Here is an 18,329-nt window from a genome sequence, read left to right as displayed (position 1 = left end):
TTATTTGGTGTCTTGATACATTAACATACATATTATGTTCTCACAATGCACTGAACTTTTTAACACCTCTAAAATGATAAATTAAATATTGGTCAAATTGTCAAATATTAGAGGCAGAAGTTGTGAAAATAGCCGATCTACATGCTCACAACACCTCGCAACGCGAGGTGCTGTGTTATACAAAATGTAATGCCTCAATTCTTAGTGCTCGCAGAGTGGGGGGGTCCCCAGTTAGAATATGATTATTTCGGGTGTCGCGGCCTGAAAAGGTTGAGAACCACTGACTTAGAGTAGAGTTCCCAACGGCCCTCTACTTGTGAGGCCCTTTATCATTAAATTCTTCATTGCAGGGATGGTCGGACATCTCTGACCTTTTGTAGCCTCAGGCTTGTTCCATTTATAAAGCTGTGCTAGGGGAAACTCCCATCGCACAGTTTGCACAGAGATCTGACTGTTAGTCTGAGATCACGAGATGTTGTTGTTGTCTGTGAAACTGAAGGGAATATGGTCACTCTGCCTGATTTTAAAATCTCTAGTTCAAATTGTGAATGAAGTATCCGCGATTTATAGCTGTCTATATAGTTATTTTAATGATTTTGAACGCTTGTACTGTACTGTACATTGTACTGTACTGTACATTTCTCTGGTGCTTTATTGGTGTTTTTGAGTAAATGATTAACACATTTCCTGACAGGAAAAAAAAGGTCTTAGAGTAGAGTTCTCAAATTCGGCCCGAGCCCGACCCTACCCGGCCCGACCCGACGTTATCGGGCCGAGCCGGGCCCAAAAATTATAATAATTAGTCGGGCCGGGGCGGGCTCCGTCACTCAAGCAACAGAGAACAGGCGCATATCGCTGTCTGCCTGTCTTCAGCGCAGCACTGAAACCTGCCTAAGTTCCTAACCAATGGACCAAGGATAATCGGTGACACATACGGAAGTGTAGTCTATCAGTCTCATAGAGCAGTCTGGTTGTTGTGATGACGTCACAATCGAAACCTTTGGATATACGGAAGTCTGTCACAGGCAGCGAGTCACCGTTAGCTCCGTGTGGAGCGGCTACGATGAAAGTTTGGAGCTGCATGTTAAATTAAAAGGCAACAGGCAGTTTCACAAGTTTTAATAAGTTATAAATCCAAGAAAAGTACATTCAAAGCGGAACCAACCTGGATATTATTGACAAGGACTTAAGAGGATTGTATTAACAACAACATCAACATGACCAACCTAAAAGCACCATCCTCTTACCTTATAGAGACGATCATCTCGGCTGGTAAGATATTATTAATTCCATTATGCTTTCTGGTTAATCAAGTGTCCTTTGCTGCTGTCTGTGTTTTATATTAAAGGGTTTACAGCCGCAGCGCGCCGCTTATTACATGCCTGAGTTGTATATGTTTAAGCATGGTGATCAGGTGGTGTCGCGCACTAAACAGATCTGCAAGCCCAGAATGCAAGCCAGATGAACACGTTTTGGGTTTATAGATCTGCCGAGCCAGCTGCCTGCATTTGATGCGTGACCGAAACATAAATCACGCAGGGAGCGACAACGGCAGGGAGAGAGAGGATGCGAGCTGTATGATTGAGATTGACTGTTGACAACAACAGGGATTTAACGTTAGCACATTTTGTGCAGAACCTTGCATGTTTCATGAACAATTTAACACGTGAAGTTGCCATTTCGCCAACTATTATATGTCCGTTCTCTCACTGTTGTAATTTGAGACACTGGTGCTGCCAGCTGCCTACTGGCGACGTTTCTTTTTTTCTCTCTCTCTCAGGCTTTCGGGTTTTCGGGCCGAAAATGATGATAATTGTTAGGGTCGGGCCGGGCTTCGGGTCGGCCCACTCGGGCCCAGTTAGGGCCGGGCCTTAATTCTCAGGCCCGTTGAGAACTCTATCTTAGAGTGAGCGTGTGTGTCTGTGTGTGCGTGCGTGCGTGCGTGTGTGTGTGTGCGCGCGGCGCGCACGTGTGCGCGCGTGCTTGTTTCCTGTCTCACCAGAAAGTGCATGTACATCCTCCAAAGTAGTGGACAGTGAGCTCCAGTCTCCGTGCTATGGTGCTTTCAAACAGGCCCCGGATGCGGTTGCTAAGGCCATTCTCTGGCAGGATGGGCAGGGTATCGCCATAGGAACCAGACCTACGGAAGCGCAACAGGCTTAGGGCTCTGTTATGATCCAGGTCTTATAACTTAACTTCTTTGCCTTTTTTTTACTATTTTGAAAAACATTTTTAAATACTTCAAATGCTGATCTACATCTGCACGTTGTGAGCTTGCAGATCAGCTATTTGAAAAATGTGTCTATATAGTAAAAAAAGTAAAAAAAGGCAAAGAAGTTAAGGCATAAGGCATAAGACCTGGATCATAATAGAGCCCTTAGAGTCATAGAGTACTAATATAGTTATATAATAAAGTTATTTAAATGTCATGCAGGTAGTGGTAAAATAGCCAATCTACAAGCTTTTACAAAAATAGCCTCTCACACCGTGGGACACTTTTTGGGATGCATTGTGAGCTTGTAGATTGGCTATTTTTGCAGAATGTCCCCCCCAGAATAGGGATATTAGGGTAACCACTTGAATCCTATTTTATACTTGGTTGTACGACGGTGTCGAACAGTGAAAATAGACAATCTATAAGCTCACAACAACGTTGCATAACATGCATTGTGAGCTTGTCGATTGGAACATTTTTAAATTGTTATAATATTTGTGACGCTTTAGTTTGTTGAAACGTGGATCAAACTGAATATGGGCATCTGGGATAGGACAGTTGTACAAACCTTTTCAGGCCATGAACCCCCAACATAATCATTATTTTTTACCTCTGCGCGGCGTCGACAAGCCGCTTTCTTTGTTGTTCGGCGACGATGGCGAAGAGACGAGGCACGACGCTGCCGCTGCCCCGTGTCACAGAGTCGAAGAAGCGGCGAGCCCGGCCCGCGCTATGGTACCGGTTCTCCACCTGCAACACAGGTAGTGCGAGAAGGAGAACGCCAGAGAAAGAAAGAAAGACAGAACGCACAGAACAAAATCAGCATGGCCTGCCAAAAAACACTGACTAAATCAACAGTAGATTTAGTCGACTAAAATCTTGACAAAAACTAAAAACATATCAGATTACTAAAACTAAATCAACATTTGCTGTCAAATTAATCCAATTAGAAAGCTCAAAGATTAGGGAGCTCAGAAAACAAAACAAGTGGTCTTTAGCAAAAGACTTCACCTGTGTGTACAAGCTCCACAAGGGGGCACTGCCGGGCCAGGCAGAGAGGGCCGATGTCAGAGTTAGTCTTAGCGTGGCCAGTGGAAACACACTGGTGACCGTGTGGTGCCTCAGCAAGGCTGCTTGTTGCAATGCCAGCGCCTCGCACTCACACGCTAGCCTGCACTTAGCGGCCGCCGCGCCCGTGCGGCTGTGTTCCTCGCTACCGGCGGCTGAGCCGGGCGAGGCGGCCTCCGTGGCGTTGCCTAGCTTGCCGTGCCGTCCCTCCAGTCTCCCTCTGGCCTCGGCGTAGACGGCGTCGGCGGCCTGAATGCCGACGGTGAGGTACTGGAACAGAGCGTGGCAGCCAACCAGACCTCTGAGACGCAGCCGCTCCCCTAGAACGTCCTCTTGAAGTCCTAAGGGGTGATGACACAAGACATGAGAGAACAGTAGTGCAGTACTCATTGTCAGGGTCATAGTGCAGTACCCGTTATCAGAGAACTTGGAGGCCTGTCTGTCTATGACGTTATTGTCATGTAATTTATGATGACACATCAACTTGGGAGAGTTTGGGGATTTACACATTCCAAACAGCATCATATTTTGCCTTCGAACAACGTTATTGGTTCTCAAAAGTGACAAAGTGTGTAAAAAATCCAAATAAACATTCCTGCCGCACCAAGCATCGCAGTCAGAAACCGTACCTTTTTCCTCGTGCTGGGAACTGTGTAGAGCTTGGTCCAGCGCGGACAGACCGGCCGCTAGGTTCTGCTCGTACGACCTCCTGGCTTTCAGAATGGAGACGGGGGACAGGGGCTGCTGGGAGGAGGGGGCCGTGCCCTCCGCTAGTGTGGTCAGCACGCACACCGCCGGAGAGCTGGTCACCTCCCGTTGGCCTAGCCTTCCTCCCTCCGCTAGGCCTGTCAAAATTATCACATAAATTGTAATTATTTTGCACAATCGTCATAATTGTTTCCATGTTGAATAATATTCATACATTAAAAAGAAAATAGCAGAAATGTCAGATCTACAAACTTACAACACGTCACAAAACAGAAATTAAAGGTTGTGTTCAGATATTCCGACATTCAATGCCAAAAACACAATTCAAATTGTTAATCGAAAACATTTGTGTGACAATTAAATCGCCAACTTAAAATTGTAATCATGACAGCCCTACCCTCCGCTAGGGCTGTCACGATTATGACATTTCACGTGACGCTTAATCGCCACTCAAATAATTGCGATTAACGACTTTTAGGCTTTGACCTTGCATATGCAGATATGCCCCTTAACCCAAAGATACAAAGAAATGAGTGACATATTTGACAACCTTATACTTTAAAAAGAACATTTATAGTGGAAATAGACGATCTACAAGCTCACAACGTGTCGCAATGCGATGCGTAGTGAGCTTGTGGATCTGCTATTCCCACTATTTTTGAAAATGTTTCAAAATGTATGAACCTTTTTCAACATGGAAACGATTATGATTGTGACAAAATATGTCAAATAATTGTGATTAGACGATGATGTAATAACTGTGACAGGCCTACCCTCCGCTCCTTTTCTCCTGTCCTCTTCCTCCTCCTCCTCCACCTCTAGCTGGGCCCACAGCAGGCAGAGCTCGCAGAGGTCGGGGCGGTCGCCCAGCGGCGCCTTGGCTCCGGGGGCCGTGCCCGCCGCCGCCACCGCCGTGGAGAACACCTTGCGGGCGTCGTCGCGGTTACCCAGCAGCCACTCCAGGTGGGCGTACTCCCGCCAGAGCGCCAGCGACGAGCGGTTGTCCGTTTCCTTGAGCAGCCGCTTGGCCACGCGCTTGCTGCTCTTGCCCTGAGAGCGGAGGCGCTTCTTGCTGCTGCCGTGCACGCAGCGCCAGACCTGGTGCACGCACGCACGCACGCACACACACATTTTGATCCAAAACTCATCTCACAGCTCTTAAGTTCTTTGCCCTTTATTGATTATGGCCAAGACCAATGACAGCAAACTTTCTTTTTCCAAGGACGCTCTGATCGCAGCATGTGAACCAAACAATAATTTAAACCACATTAAAACGAATCACAGATGCAGATAAATATAAATTTACATGACACTGGTGCAATCACTATGTCCTTTCCTTGTTCACTGTTTATACATGTACTGCAATATTTATTGCGTCTGTGAGCGTGTTAAATGTCCAGTATTATTTGATTTTATAAAAGTGAGGATAGATACAAAGGGAGCTTAAGTTACCACACAAGGCCTTATAAATAAATAAAACACAAGACAGTGTTGCACTCCACGAACTGCGAGAGAGATGGCCAAATTGACCTGAATCAGAGCTGAGAGTAAGTTATTTTCCTGCACTGTCAGCTCAGCTACTGTTCCCCAGCTTATGCTGTTTTAAAACGGTGATGTCCCCATATTCAATAGACCAAAAAACATTATTCAATTTCAATATGCCGCTAATTTTGTCCTGGTACCACTAAATCTTAACTAGACAATTTTCAACAATGTACATTTCTGAAATCTTCTGAAAAACTTGGATGAAACAGCTAAAAAGTAGAAAGATGGAGACTGCTAAAATGGAATTCTCCACCTCATTCCCCCCACATAAATAATACATGTCTATTATTAATAATACATGGGTTCTTCTTCATTAAATATGTCCCTTTTCGACTATGAAGGGTAACCCAGCACCTAACATAACCTGAAATCTTTCAGAACCTGTGATTCTGTGATGTTTTTTTTAATGTTTTGATTATAACTCTACCCAAGTTCTGAGAACCTTATCTGAAGAATATGGAAACAAAGGCAGAAACCATGAAGGTTTCACAGGCATGGTTGGCTTAGTTCTGGTATAGTCAGTAGCTGGACAGATGCTAGGTTCATTGTTGTTCTGTGTCCCAGTTTCTTGTCCCAGGCACTAACTGTTCTCTCTGCATTCTACATATGGAACATGAATATTTACTGTGTTTATTGTAAGTCACTCTGGATAAGTGCGTCTGCTAAATGCCTACATTGTAAATTGCATATTGCGGTCAAAAGTAGCTGTAACCCATCCCTGTGTGAGACAAGACAACAGTAGTAGGCCAGACAATCCTACATGCTAGGTTCATTGTTTACCTGGTATCCTATAGTTTCAATGTACAGATTGCTATTTTGATTGTATATGGTTTAGACTGATGTGAGGTTCTTGGTTTACCTGGGATCCCAGTTTCCTGAGGAACTACACTGTTCTCTTTGCATTTTATTTTGCACAGTGAAATTAACCTTTTAATTTCAAGGACCATCATAACTCTGAGAGTGTACAAATGGAACCAAATGGACCCTTATGGGGCCCAATTTCTTTCCAATATGGCTGCTGTGCATAGAGCCCATTGCCCTTACCTTGAGTTTCTCGTAGCGCAGCCAGCTGAGCGACAGGGCGGCTCGGTGGCGGGCGGGGACCTGTGGGAGGAGCATGTGGAAGGCGTTGGCGACGAAGTCTTCGCCCTGCTTCCCCAGCCCCGCCCACTTCCTGCTCCCCAGCAGGGTGGTCATGTGACCCACAGGGTGGACGCCCACGTTCAGGAGGTCGTGGCAGGTCAGGGGTTGCTGAAGGCCGTTGCCTTTGGGGGAAACAGGAAGTGATACCGGTGACTTTGAGGAGGCACCACCACAGATATAAAAAGCTAGATACCTCCTCCGCCGCTGCAGTTCATTAGCGCGACTGGTCAAACACCTCTGGCGGAAGTGCATAACTGTGGAACTGCGGAAGGCACTCTGCCCCCTCCAATGGGAAAGAGGGAGTCCTGCCAGTCCTGCATCTGATTGGACTACCGAGCTTCCCATTCTGTGACGCACAAGGAAGCCTCCTTCAGAATTCCCAAGAGCCCCGCCTCAGAATTCTGGAGGCTTGCGTAGAGTTATTGGGAGGCTTGCCAGGAGTCTTGGACCAGCACCCCCCAGCCGGAAGAGGCGTCTACCTTTCTATGTCTGTGGGCACCACTACAGAGCAGCCTTGAAATGAATGGACAGGGATTTAACATTGTTCCTGAGTCTAGTGGCACCGCTCACTTTACACTAGGTGTTTTCTTTATTATCCATAATCGATTTTAAGCCGATCTGGGGTTAAGGAAATACAACTCTGGGACCAGTGACCTTCTGATTACCAGATGGCCTAGGGAGGCCCAGCGTTAAAAATAGGCGATCTACAAGCTCACAAGGTGTCGACTAAATCAATTGTAGATTTAGTCTGCAGACTTATGATATTTAGTCAACTACACCTAGACTAAAACTATAACATTCCAGATGACAAAAACTAAATGGAATTGTATTCAAAAGACTAGGACATAGGGAAAATGAGTATAGTGCACATGGTCCAATACAACCATTCATTGTCAGTACCCTGAGTGAGCAGAGAAAGGTCATCCAGGAGCAGGCTGGGCTGACAGGGGGCGCCAGAGAGCACAGGGTCCACAGGCAGACCCAGGAAGGCCAGGAAGGAGAGGACAAGACGCAGCCGCAGGTCTGGAGAGGACAGCCGGATCAGAGACGGACCGATGTCGTCAAACAGGACCTGTGAGGAAAGACACGAGTGAGAAAAGAGTGTTAGAAAGAGGTTGTGCCTCAACAATTAATGCATTTCTGGTCCACGTTACACTGATAAAAACCTAGATGCGCGCGCAGGTCGGTATCAGTGTAGTGCTGAACCCCCAAGTCCGGTATACATACCATCAAGAACACTCAAAACACCCAATTTTCAAATCAATTACATTTCCACCGTTTTACTGGCACGCAACCTCGAAGGCTCTTGGCTGAAAGTGAAATGTGTTACATTTATAGTTTTTTGATGACATGTATTATTGTGTTATTCTTGCTATGTTAAGCAAGCTAAGATCTTTACACACTCAAGTCACTTTTGAGAGCCAATAACGTGTTGATGAATAGAATACATACAGTAGAACCACAATGGAAACAAGTCCCCAGGACTGTTTTTGTCATCCCTGATGTCTGACTACTTTGTGCTGTTTACATGTCTGACAAATACATAATTAAAACTATCAATCACCTGTCTGTCTGGGTCTTCACAGTCCTCCACCGATTGGCCCCTGGTTTTGTCGGGCCTCCAGGGCAGCCAATGAGCTGCTTCTCTGGACGTCTCCACGTCCAACCAGATCCTCCATCTGGGCTGGCTGCGGTCCTTCACCTCCTCTTCCTCATCCTCCTCCTCGTCTTCCTCCTCTGAGGACACACACACACACACACACACAATTACACACAAAGACACACACAGAAATGGTGGACGAGTCATAGCCCACCCCCGGTGTAGTTTAAATCCTCTGTTAAATAAATGTACATTTTAAATATTTCTCTCACCGAAACAACACCCCAAAGGAGCTTTACAATACCTCTTTCTTTGCTCTATTCCTGCCCTGACTCATTTAGTATTGCAGAGGCTATGAATATAATATAAGCGGTATATTATACGGTACACCCAGTCTGAGGTGTATGCCCCGCTGCATCAAACCAGTGTAACTGTACATCTCTAAAGAGCAGGTTAATAGTTTGTTATATTACACAGAGCACACACCGGGATTTTCAAAGCTAAGCTTCAAAAAGACATGAACCAAACAAAGTAACGTGATAGTGTAGGCGAGCGGGAACTTTAGGTTTATCTAATCCCCTGTGAGGAGAGTGTGTGTGTGTGTATGTGTGTATGTGTGTGTGTGTGTGTGTGTGTGTGTGTTCACGAATAGTGATTTTTAGTATTCGAATGATTCGACCTCAAAGTATTCGAATAGTCGAATATTCGACAGGACTGGCCAAACTGACCAAACTGTCAAATATTAAGTAAGCAAGAGGGGAACATTGTGAAAATAGCCGATCTACATGCTCACAACGCCTCGCGCTGCGAGGCGTTGTGAGCATGTAGATCTGCTATTTTCACAATATTTATCTGCGGAACAGAGTCACATTAAATGTAATACTTAGAATTCCAAGTGCTTGTCAGGGTTCTTGATGACTTCCTTTCAAGCCAAGCTTTATAAACCATGAATAAATATATATCTATATTTTTAAAGACAAAACAATAAAAAAATAATAAGCGAATATGAACAAAGTTGAATAGTGACTTTGATATTCGAATATTCGAATAGTCGAATATTTGGTGAATGCCCTAGTGTGTGTGTGTGTGTGTGTGTGTGTGTGTGTGTGTGTGTGTGTGTGTTCACGAATAGTGATTTTTAGTATTCGAATTATTCGACCTCAAAGTATTCGAATAGTCGAATATTCGACAGGACTGGCCAAACTGACCAAACTGTCAAATATTAAGTAAGCAAGAGGGGGACATTGTGAAAATAGCCGATATACATGCTCACAACGCCTCGCGCTGCGAGGCGTTGTGAGCATGTAGATCTGCTATTTTCACAATATTTATCTGCGGAACAGAGTCACATTAAATGTAATACTTAGAATTCCAAGTGCTTGTCAGGGTTCTTATGACTTCCTTTCAAGCCAAGCTTTATAAACCATGAATAAATATATATATTTTTTTTTAAAGACAAAACAATAAAAAAATAATAAGCGAATATTCGACTTTCGGTGAACAAAGTTGAATAGTGACTTTGATATTCGAATATTCGAATATTTGGTGAATGCCCTAGTGTGTGTGTGTGTGTGTGTGTGTGTGTGTGTGTGTGCGCTACCTGCGCTAGGTTGAAGCCATCCTCCTCTCTCCTGTTGGAGCATCCAGGCCTTCCAACCACGTGCTCCCACCTCCCCGACCCTCGCCTCCCCACTGTCCCAGAACGTCTCGAAGAACTCCACCTATTCACATCACACACACACACACACACACACACACACACACACACACACACACACACACACACACACACACACACACACACACACACACACACACACACACACACACACACACACAGAGTGGTGGAATTATTTTCTTTTTTTTTTTACTTAAAAGTATCAATACTGCAATGTAGAAAAACTCTGTTACAAGTAAAAGTCTGGAATTCTAAATTGACTTGCACTTGAGTAAAAGTAAAATGTACAGAATACAGAAGACGTTCAAGGGAATCGCTACGGAACCAGAATCATTAAAATTCTAAAGGAGCCCAACCCTAATCCTGCGCTGTGTTCTGTATACCTGCATTGTGTGTGTGTGTGTGTGTGTGTGTGTGTGTGTGTGTGTGTGTGTGTGCAAGGGTTAAAGCCAAAAGAAATCCCAAGACTATTTTCAGACCATGTCCCAATATGTGATTTCAGAAATATGACGCACGCAGCACACACCAATATTTGGTGTGTATCCCTGAAGTTCTGAACTGCCTTCACTGAATGTGTGTGTGCCAATCCATGCTTCATTTTATAGAAGTATCTTCTGGAGTTCTGTTGTGTTCTATTGCTAGTCTGGCCAATTCAAAAACTCATATCTTGAAAATATAACTGCTTTTTAGTTTGGAGATCACTTGACTAGCGTTTTGACGACTTCGCTATACCTCCCCCTTATTTTATTTTATTTTTACGGATCTGCACTGATCTCAGAAATAGCCCCTGGCCTATGGAATCCTCAAGACTGAAATCAGTCCCCAGGACTGAGAACTGTAACCCCTGTGTGTGTGTGTGTGTGTGTGTGTGTGTGTGTGTGTGTGTGTGTGTGTGTGTACCTGCTGCCTGGTGGACAGGTGCTGGACGCTGTCAGGCTTGTAGAAGGTGAAGTCGACGAGGGCCTGGAACAGAGAGATGGCCTTCTCCGACTGACCGCTCTGACGCAGGAAGTGACACTGCTGAGTGAAGATATCTACACACACACACACACGCATGCGCACACGCATAGGGCTGTCACAATTATTACATAATCGTCTAATCGTGATTATTTGACATTATCGCAATTATTTTGTCATAATCGTCATAATCGTGAATGTTGAAAAATGTCCGAAATAGTGGAAATAGCTGATCTACAAGCTCACAACGCGTCGCATCGCGACGCGTTGTGAGCTATTTTTTAAGTAGTAAGTTGTCAAATATGTCAGTAATTTCTTTGTATATTTAGGTTATGTGTCATATCTAGCATGTACAACTTCAAAGCCTAAAAGCCAAACAGAAATGTAATTATCAACGACAAAAACACAATTAAATCGTTAATCGCCAATTATTTGAGTGACAATTAATCGTCATGTAAAATGTCATATCGTGACAGCCCTAACCCTCCCCCAACAATGACATGCCAAAAACATAGGGATGTGGAGCAGGTTGAAAGTGGTTAGGCAGTGAGGCGCTTCATGAGCAGAGGTTAAAAGAGAGCCTTGGAGACACCCTGGTGGCCCTGGCCTGTTAATGCACCCATACTGTTCTGGGTTTGAAGCCAGACCGACTGAGAGTTGATGTTTACGAGTTGATGATGGAAAAGACAAGATACCAAGTGTATCAGGCCCTTTATGTTTCCTGTGAGTCAGTGTATCTAAACAGTGTTGTTTTTATTGTTGTTATCTTTTTCCTTTCTTTTGTAGAGCAGTGGTTCTCAACCTGTGGGTCGGGACCCCCAGAGGGGTCCCCAAATTATTTTGGGGGGTCCCCAGATGTTAAGCTAAATGCTAACATTGTTTTCTCACCCAGCATTAAACAAACCAACATAAAGTTTAAGTGTATGAGGGTATCTGCACATTTCTAAAGTGACAATTTAAGGACTTTAAAGACATTTCAATTACCTCTGGTCAAACATTGGTCAAATTGTCAAATATTAGAGGCTGAAATTGTGAAAATAGCCGATCTACATGCTCACAACGCCTCGCAACGCGAGGCGTTGTGAGCATGTAGATCTGCTATTTTCACAATGAAATAGATCGAGTCAAACTAAATGTAATGCCAACTCCTACAATTCCAAGTGCTTGTGCAGGGTGGGGGGGTCCCCAGTGTAAATATGATTATTTTGGGGGTCGCGGCCTGAAAAGGTTGAGAACCACTGTTGTAGAGTGTAGAGCACTTTGCTTCAATGATGTTGTTTTTAAATGTACTCTACAAGTGGATTGGATTTCATTTGATTCTGGGCTTGGAGAGAACCAAAGTCTCCGCAGAAAGCATAAGTGGAAGTGGGCGAAAATAAACACTTCTTTGGTATTTTATGAAAATGTTCCTACACTCAAAACTCAAAGAAAGCTCCCAAGCCGTGAGGGGGTGTTAACCTTGTCCAAAACCTCAGCCGATTTAGCGCCTCGCCTTCGGTACCAGCGTTCACGGTCATATCACAGAAAACCAACAAGACAAGAGTGCGTTTATTACCCAGCATGCCCTCCTCTGTCCCCGGCAGGGCGGGATGGGACACCATGCTGCCGTCATGGACCGCACTGAGCGTGCTCAGACACTTGCCGTACGCGGCGTTCACCTTGGACACGGTGAAGGTGCTGAAATGGCTCTGGGTGAACAGCAGGTACCGCCGCCACAAGGGGGCACTGTTTGGGTGGAGGAACACCTGCAATGTGTCAGAAAACAGTTCCAAGAATTATAGATAGTTTTCCTAACAGGGCATCATCTGGGATACAATCCCTTTTATGCCTATATATGGAGATCCCAAACAGAATCCCTTTTATGCCCATGTATGGAGATCCCTGCTCGGAGTATCTGACATCACTGTGATGTCACCTGTTTATGCCCTGTCTTCCTCCATATATGGGCATTCCCATATGAAGTCCGGTTAGATATGGGCTTAATATTGATGACATCAGGGATCTCCATATATGGGCATAGAGTCAGTGGTTCCCATGACTTCACAACATACAATTAGGGCTGGGTGCAATAACCACAATACCGCGGTTGTGTAATACATACCGCGTGTCGAGTTCATAACCGCATTTATACCGCGATCATTTTTTATATATTTTTTTATTTCAATGTATTTAAAATGTTTTTCTTTTATCCATTCAAAACAACTTTTTTGGGAGATACCCTATACGCTGAAGAAGGCAGTTTGCTACCGAAAAGTTGGTTTCCCTATACTCAGAACTTTCACAACTTAAAACAGAACAACAGTTTGCACTTTTGAATTTCTGCCTGAAAAAGACATATTTGCCAGGTCCCAGAGAGTCTGGCTGTTGCGAGGCTAAGACTGACCAGTTTCTTCCACTCTTTGGCCAGGGTAGAGGGTTCCCACAGCTCCTGGCAGATGCTCAGCCTCTCCAGCTGCAGCTCCACACAGCTGGGGTTGGCGGCCAGCGCGCGCTCCGCTATACTCAGCTTCTTCTCCTGGACCGCCCGGTACGAGGCCCTGTGGTGCTCCACTGCCTCACCCTCGCCCCCAAACGCTGCAGCACTCTGCTCATCCTGGGGAGAGAGAGAGAGGGGTGAAGGTAATAACATTTTCATGTCAAGGACCCCCAAATTCACAGGTATTTGGTAATGGACCACCCCCAAAAATCTGAAAGGAATACAGGAGGGATGAGAACATTTGTGTTGTTATTTTTGAAGCGGTGAAAGCCGCTTCCAAGGAGTGGCTTTGTGTGTCCCATGTCCATATATGGTCATTTCAGTCCAGAATGAACAGGTTTTTTTTATCAAAAACAAAATGTGTGTCCCATGTCCATATATGGTCATTTCAGTCCAGAATGAACAGGTTTTATCAAAAACAAAATGTCTGTCACCTCATGTCCATATATGGTCATTTCAGTCCAGAATGAACAGGTTTTATCTGTCCCGTACGTCCAGAATATGTGTGTAGTGTCCGTCCCGGTCTGATGATTGGATACTTTGAGGATTGGTCAAGCTTCACATGACAATTCGGCCCTCCAGATAAAATCATTCATTCATTCAGAATATAAAGAATGTATAGATCACAGAGTTCATAACTCTAGAACACATAGAATAAAAGTTCACCGCTTCACTTCAAACCGAGGTTTGATTTTTATTATTATTATTTTCTTTTTTTATTGTTTTGAAAATAGCAGTATATCGGCTAGACAGTATAAACTAGTGCAGGGGTTCTCAAACATTCTTCTAGCACGACCCCATATTATGAGGAACATTTTTTGGCGACCCCATCAGTAGAGAATAAAAAGGAATCCTCAGTGAAGTTAAAAAAAGTACAGTTGTACTGCACTGTACCTGGTATCGCATGAACTCTATCCACAGCTGAGTGTCTGACGGCGTCTCTCTGAGCCGCCTATTGAAGTCCTCGGTCCTCCCGACCAGCAGGGTCCCACCCTTGTGTGTGTCCTGCGGCTGGCCGTCCGTCTGCTCGTCTGCACGTTGTCCCTTCCCTTGCAGCCAGCACTCGGTAGAGGAGTCGTAAACGCCCAGGGGATTTACACATGACGTCTCCACTCGAGCCCCTGTGTAGGCAAATAAATGTTGCAGGTTAGAGGGTTATGGCTAAGCGGAAGGTGCGTTGTGCATTGATGTTTTTAAAAGTATAATATATATATATATTATATTATATAATATATATAATATAATAATATATGATATTGTTTGTAGGTTTTGCTTTATTTACTTATGATCCTAGATTGATGTATGTGTTTACCTTGCTTAATGTAACTCTGTTAAATGCCTAAAATGTAAATTGTCAGGAACATCGTATTATCCATAATCACACAGCATATGTTTTTTTCTCTTATGTTATACTAAGTATTCATGCAAATAAAGCATGAATGAATTGGGAAAAAACTAAAACTAAAACAACATCATCATCCTTATTCCTTACCCATCGTTCCTGTGACGTCACCCCCCAGAGGGAGATAGGACACGGGGCCGATGATGACATCGTCACTGCCCTCTGGAATTGTGGGTAAAGTAGGCACGGCGGACTCAGATCGCAGCATTTGGCGACTGGTCGAGGAGAAGTATCTCTCCAACCTCTTCTTGTCTTTGGCCTTCTGTTTCTTGCTTGCCTCGGAATCCTCCCAGCTCACCTGCTGTTTGCGAGGGTCCAGACCCAACGATGAGCTGCCTTTTCTTCTGTACCTGCAACACATACGAGGATGAGAGACACACAGAGTGAGACAGAGAGAGGAAACATGTCCCCAGTTAAAATATGATTATTTTGGGGGTCACGGCCTGAAAAGGTGGCCTAGACCAGTGGTTCTCAAAGTGGGGAAGTAGAGAGAGTGAGCTACTGTACGTACGTGGCTACGTCTCCCCTGTAGAGGGACCGGTAGGTCCAGTTGGCAGCGTCAGGTTTGGGGTCCACACAGAAGGGCTGCTGTGTGGGACACTTTATGTCATCCAACCAGGAGAAACGACTGGCCAACGGAGCGGCCTGAGGACTGGTCGCACGCACAGACACGCACACGTACACACGCACACGTACACACGCACACACACACACACACACACACACACACACACACACACACACACACACACACACATTTAAAGTCATCACAAAAGTGTGTAACCCTGACATAAACAGTCAAATTCTAATTGTCTCAATTAATTTGGTTCTCATTTGTACACTAGTCTTTAGCATTGATTTAACAATTAAATAGGATAGCATACAGGCATGGTTGTGTGTCCATGTATATGAAATGTCAACTTCTCTCTGGTTGTTATTTAGTGCGTGTAAATGTACAGTATGAGTGGGGAAAAGAGAACTAACTGCGTGCAAGTATGCTTTTAATGGATGTTTAAAAGCATCGACTGGTATGTTGGTATGCCAGCCGATGTACAATATACTGTATGGACCAATATGTCTGCAAGCAAATGTGGAAATATATTGGAAATATATTGGCATTACTGCAAATGGAAGATTTATTTCCGTTTGCAGTATTGCTGATGTAAAAACACCAGTGATTCATTCTGCCTTGCAAAATCGGAATAATTAAATACGGCATGAAAAGGTAAATAACTTAGAAATGTTCATACGGTATATATTTTGGAGGAACATTCCAAAAGTCCCTCATGCGTAGGTCTCTGGTGTGTGTATAATATGTGTTTGTACTACCTGTCTGTGTCCCTCTTCAGGTCACTGGGGTAGATGGTGTCAGAGTCAGAGCCGCTGCTGTCTGACGACCGCTCACTCCTTTTCTTGTGCTTTTTCTTTTTCTTACGCTTCTTCTCCTTCTTCTTTTTCTTCTTCTTCGGTGGCTCATCTCTGTCTTCCTCTTTCTGCCCCTTCTCCTCCTCCTCCTCCTCTTCTTCTTCGGAACTCGCCTCTCTGCCTAGCCTGAGGATCGGGGAGGTTGAGCACAGTTCAGTTGTGATGTAAGTTATCACAGATGAACTGAATGTTGATGCAAGAGTTAAAAGAAGGACAAGGTGGACCAGCATTGTGAAGCAGAGTGGGGTTATGGTTGTACACAGACCATTTGGTTACGTTTGCATACTCTTGCGTTACAAATGGATAATACATTAAATTAGGGAAGCGCCAATGTGATATTTCTGGCCTATATCCATAACCCATATTTACCAATTTCGAATATGAAAAAGTCGTATAAACACTTCAGGTACCAGTGGAGTAACAGATATGATAAAGAATGTACATAAAATATTGTCAAACACATCTAAAAATAAAACATCCTTTTAGCTGGTTCATTCACATCGATTGTTCTTTCATGTACACTACACAACAAAGACATCTCATATTTAGATATGAAGATGCTACACAGCTCGTCTTGAACCAGACCTTTACCCACTGTTCCTGTTCCTACAGAATCCTGTTTTAAAGCCAAGGCAGATTGTTCAGTGTTTTACCTTGGGTGCTCTTGGTCTGCCCTCTTGCTGGTCTTCTTCTCCAAGGTCCGTAAGTGGAGAGAGAAGGCATCATCAGTCCGAAAACTCTTGTTGTTCAGCCAGTCTAAATCTGACAGGTAGTGGGAGAGAGAGTGTGATTTGGAAAAGCATCCATTTTACCACTTGAACCCCAGCATCCATATTCTGGGGACAATATTCGCCAAAAAGAGCAGCTATTGTTGACAAAACGATACAGCAAAGACAGTGGTTATACGTACTTACTACTTATGTGACTGTGACATCACCACAGAGATTTGGAATGGTAGAGCTGATATTACTCTAAACATGCATGGCTATTTTATTTATAGCCTGGAAACCCGGACGAATCTGCCAGAGCTAAATGAAATAAAATAAAAGCCCATTGATGTTAGTCTGACCATGCCAGGGGTTTTCAACAGGAGGTCCTCAGAGTTACTACATGGGGTCCTCCAAATCCTTGAGTGACTTTTTGATATTAACCACTTGAGCCCTAGTGTCCATATTCTGAGCTTGTAGATCGGCTATTTTCAGCAAAGAGGCTTGGTGTAGAGGGGAAAAGAGCAGGCTAAGTACAGTGAAAGGTCAAGTTTATTAGGTAATGACAACGGCTCAAGTGGTTAAATATCACACAAATTGAATTGATTGAATCCAAAATACACTTATGATTGTGCTGTCAAACGATGACACAATATGGAATCTATGAAAAGGTTGTGGGGGTCCTAGCCCCATATAGAACCTCACCCGTCGCTGCGTCCTGGGGTGAGGTTCTATATGGGGCTATGGGGTCCCTGCTTCATCTCTCTCTAAATTAAGGGTCCTTGGCCTGAAAACGTTGAAGACCCCTGATATAGACAGACTGTCTGTCCTCCTCCTGAGTAGGCCTACAGTGAGTAGCCCATCATGTAATGTTGGCTAACGTCAGCTAGCTGGCTTTGATGCTAGGTTTGTCTGCATTTGACAATCAACGATGTTAAAATAATACTTCTAGTTGACTTTTAGACGCAGAATGTAAGATCACCTTTAGACGAATCTTCAACATTGTTCGCTGCTCCTCCTGCAAAAGCTGGAAACAGCGCCATGTTGGTTTTGTCGCATGTAAACAACAGTCGCGAGGATATGACGTCACGTATCGTCTATTAATGTAGTAATGACTACATAAATACATGATTTCCAGGTCATGATCACTCCTCGATTCAGGAACAAAACACACATCATGTCATTTTAAGCTAAAACCTAAAATATAACAAACAGTTGACTTTGATTCATAAGCTGATGCGCGCTGCTTCAGCCGTTAGATGGGCGTGCCGTGCCGTGCCACGTAAGTGGGCGTGTCACGTAGCGCTGCCGACGTATCACTGCCGTTGTTGACGTTACCATGGTAACGATGCATTGATAGTTAACGCTCAATAACGCGCACCACCGTGTAGGTGGGCGTGTACAT

The 18,329-nt window shown here is 44.3% G+C and overlaps 1 protein-coding gene across 1 annotated transcript in view; it reads right to left on the bottom strand.

Moving 5' to 3' along the window:
• nrde2 (NRDE-2, necessary for RNA interference, domain containing) overlaps window positions 1–17,973 on the bottom strand; it is a 19,898-nt gene extending 1,925 nt beyond the window's left edge. The window contains 19 exon segments of the mRNA XM_080750036.1: window positions 2,000–2,052; window positions 2,055–2,140; window positions 2,826–2,965; window positions 3,227–3,624; window positions 3,913–4,128; window positions 4,765–5,089; window positions 6,581–6,801; window positions 7,580–7,751; window positions 8,244–8,416; window positions 9,880–10,000; window positions 10,858–10,991; window positions 12,470–12,659; window positions 13,298–13,507; window positions 14,285–14,511; window positions 14,883–15,142; window positions 15,304–15,444; window positions 16,122–16,343; window positions 16,871–16,979; window positions 17,907–17,973. Coding sequence (XP_080606162.1) covers window positions 2,000–2,052; window positions 2,055–2,140; window positions 2,826–2,965; window positions 3,227–3,624; window positions 3,913–4,128; window positions 4,765–5,089; window positions 6,581–6,801; window positions 7,580–7,751; window positions 8,244–8,416; window positions 9,880–10,000; window positions 10,858–10,991; window positions 12,470–12,659; window positions 13,298–13,507; window positions 14,285–14,511; window positions 14,883–15,142; window positions 15,304–15,444; window positions 16,122–16,343; window positions 16,871–16,979; window positions 17,907–17,967 — 3,459 coding nt within the window. The 5' untranslated portion in view covers window positions 17,968–17,973.
• Window positions 17,974–18,329: the final 356 nt, after the last annotated feature.

This window comes from Nannobrachium achirus (assembly GCF_963921795.1).
Source record: "Nannobrachium achirus genome assembly, chromosome: 20".
In the NCBI taxonomy this organism is placed as follows: Eukaryota; Metazoa; Chordata; class Actinopteri; order Myctophiformes; family Myctophidae; genus Nannobrachium; species Nannobrachium achirus.
This window is presented reverse-complemented; position numbering and strand designations above follow the sequence as displayed.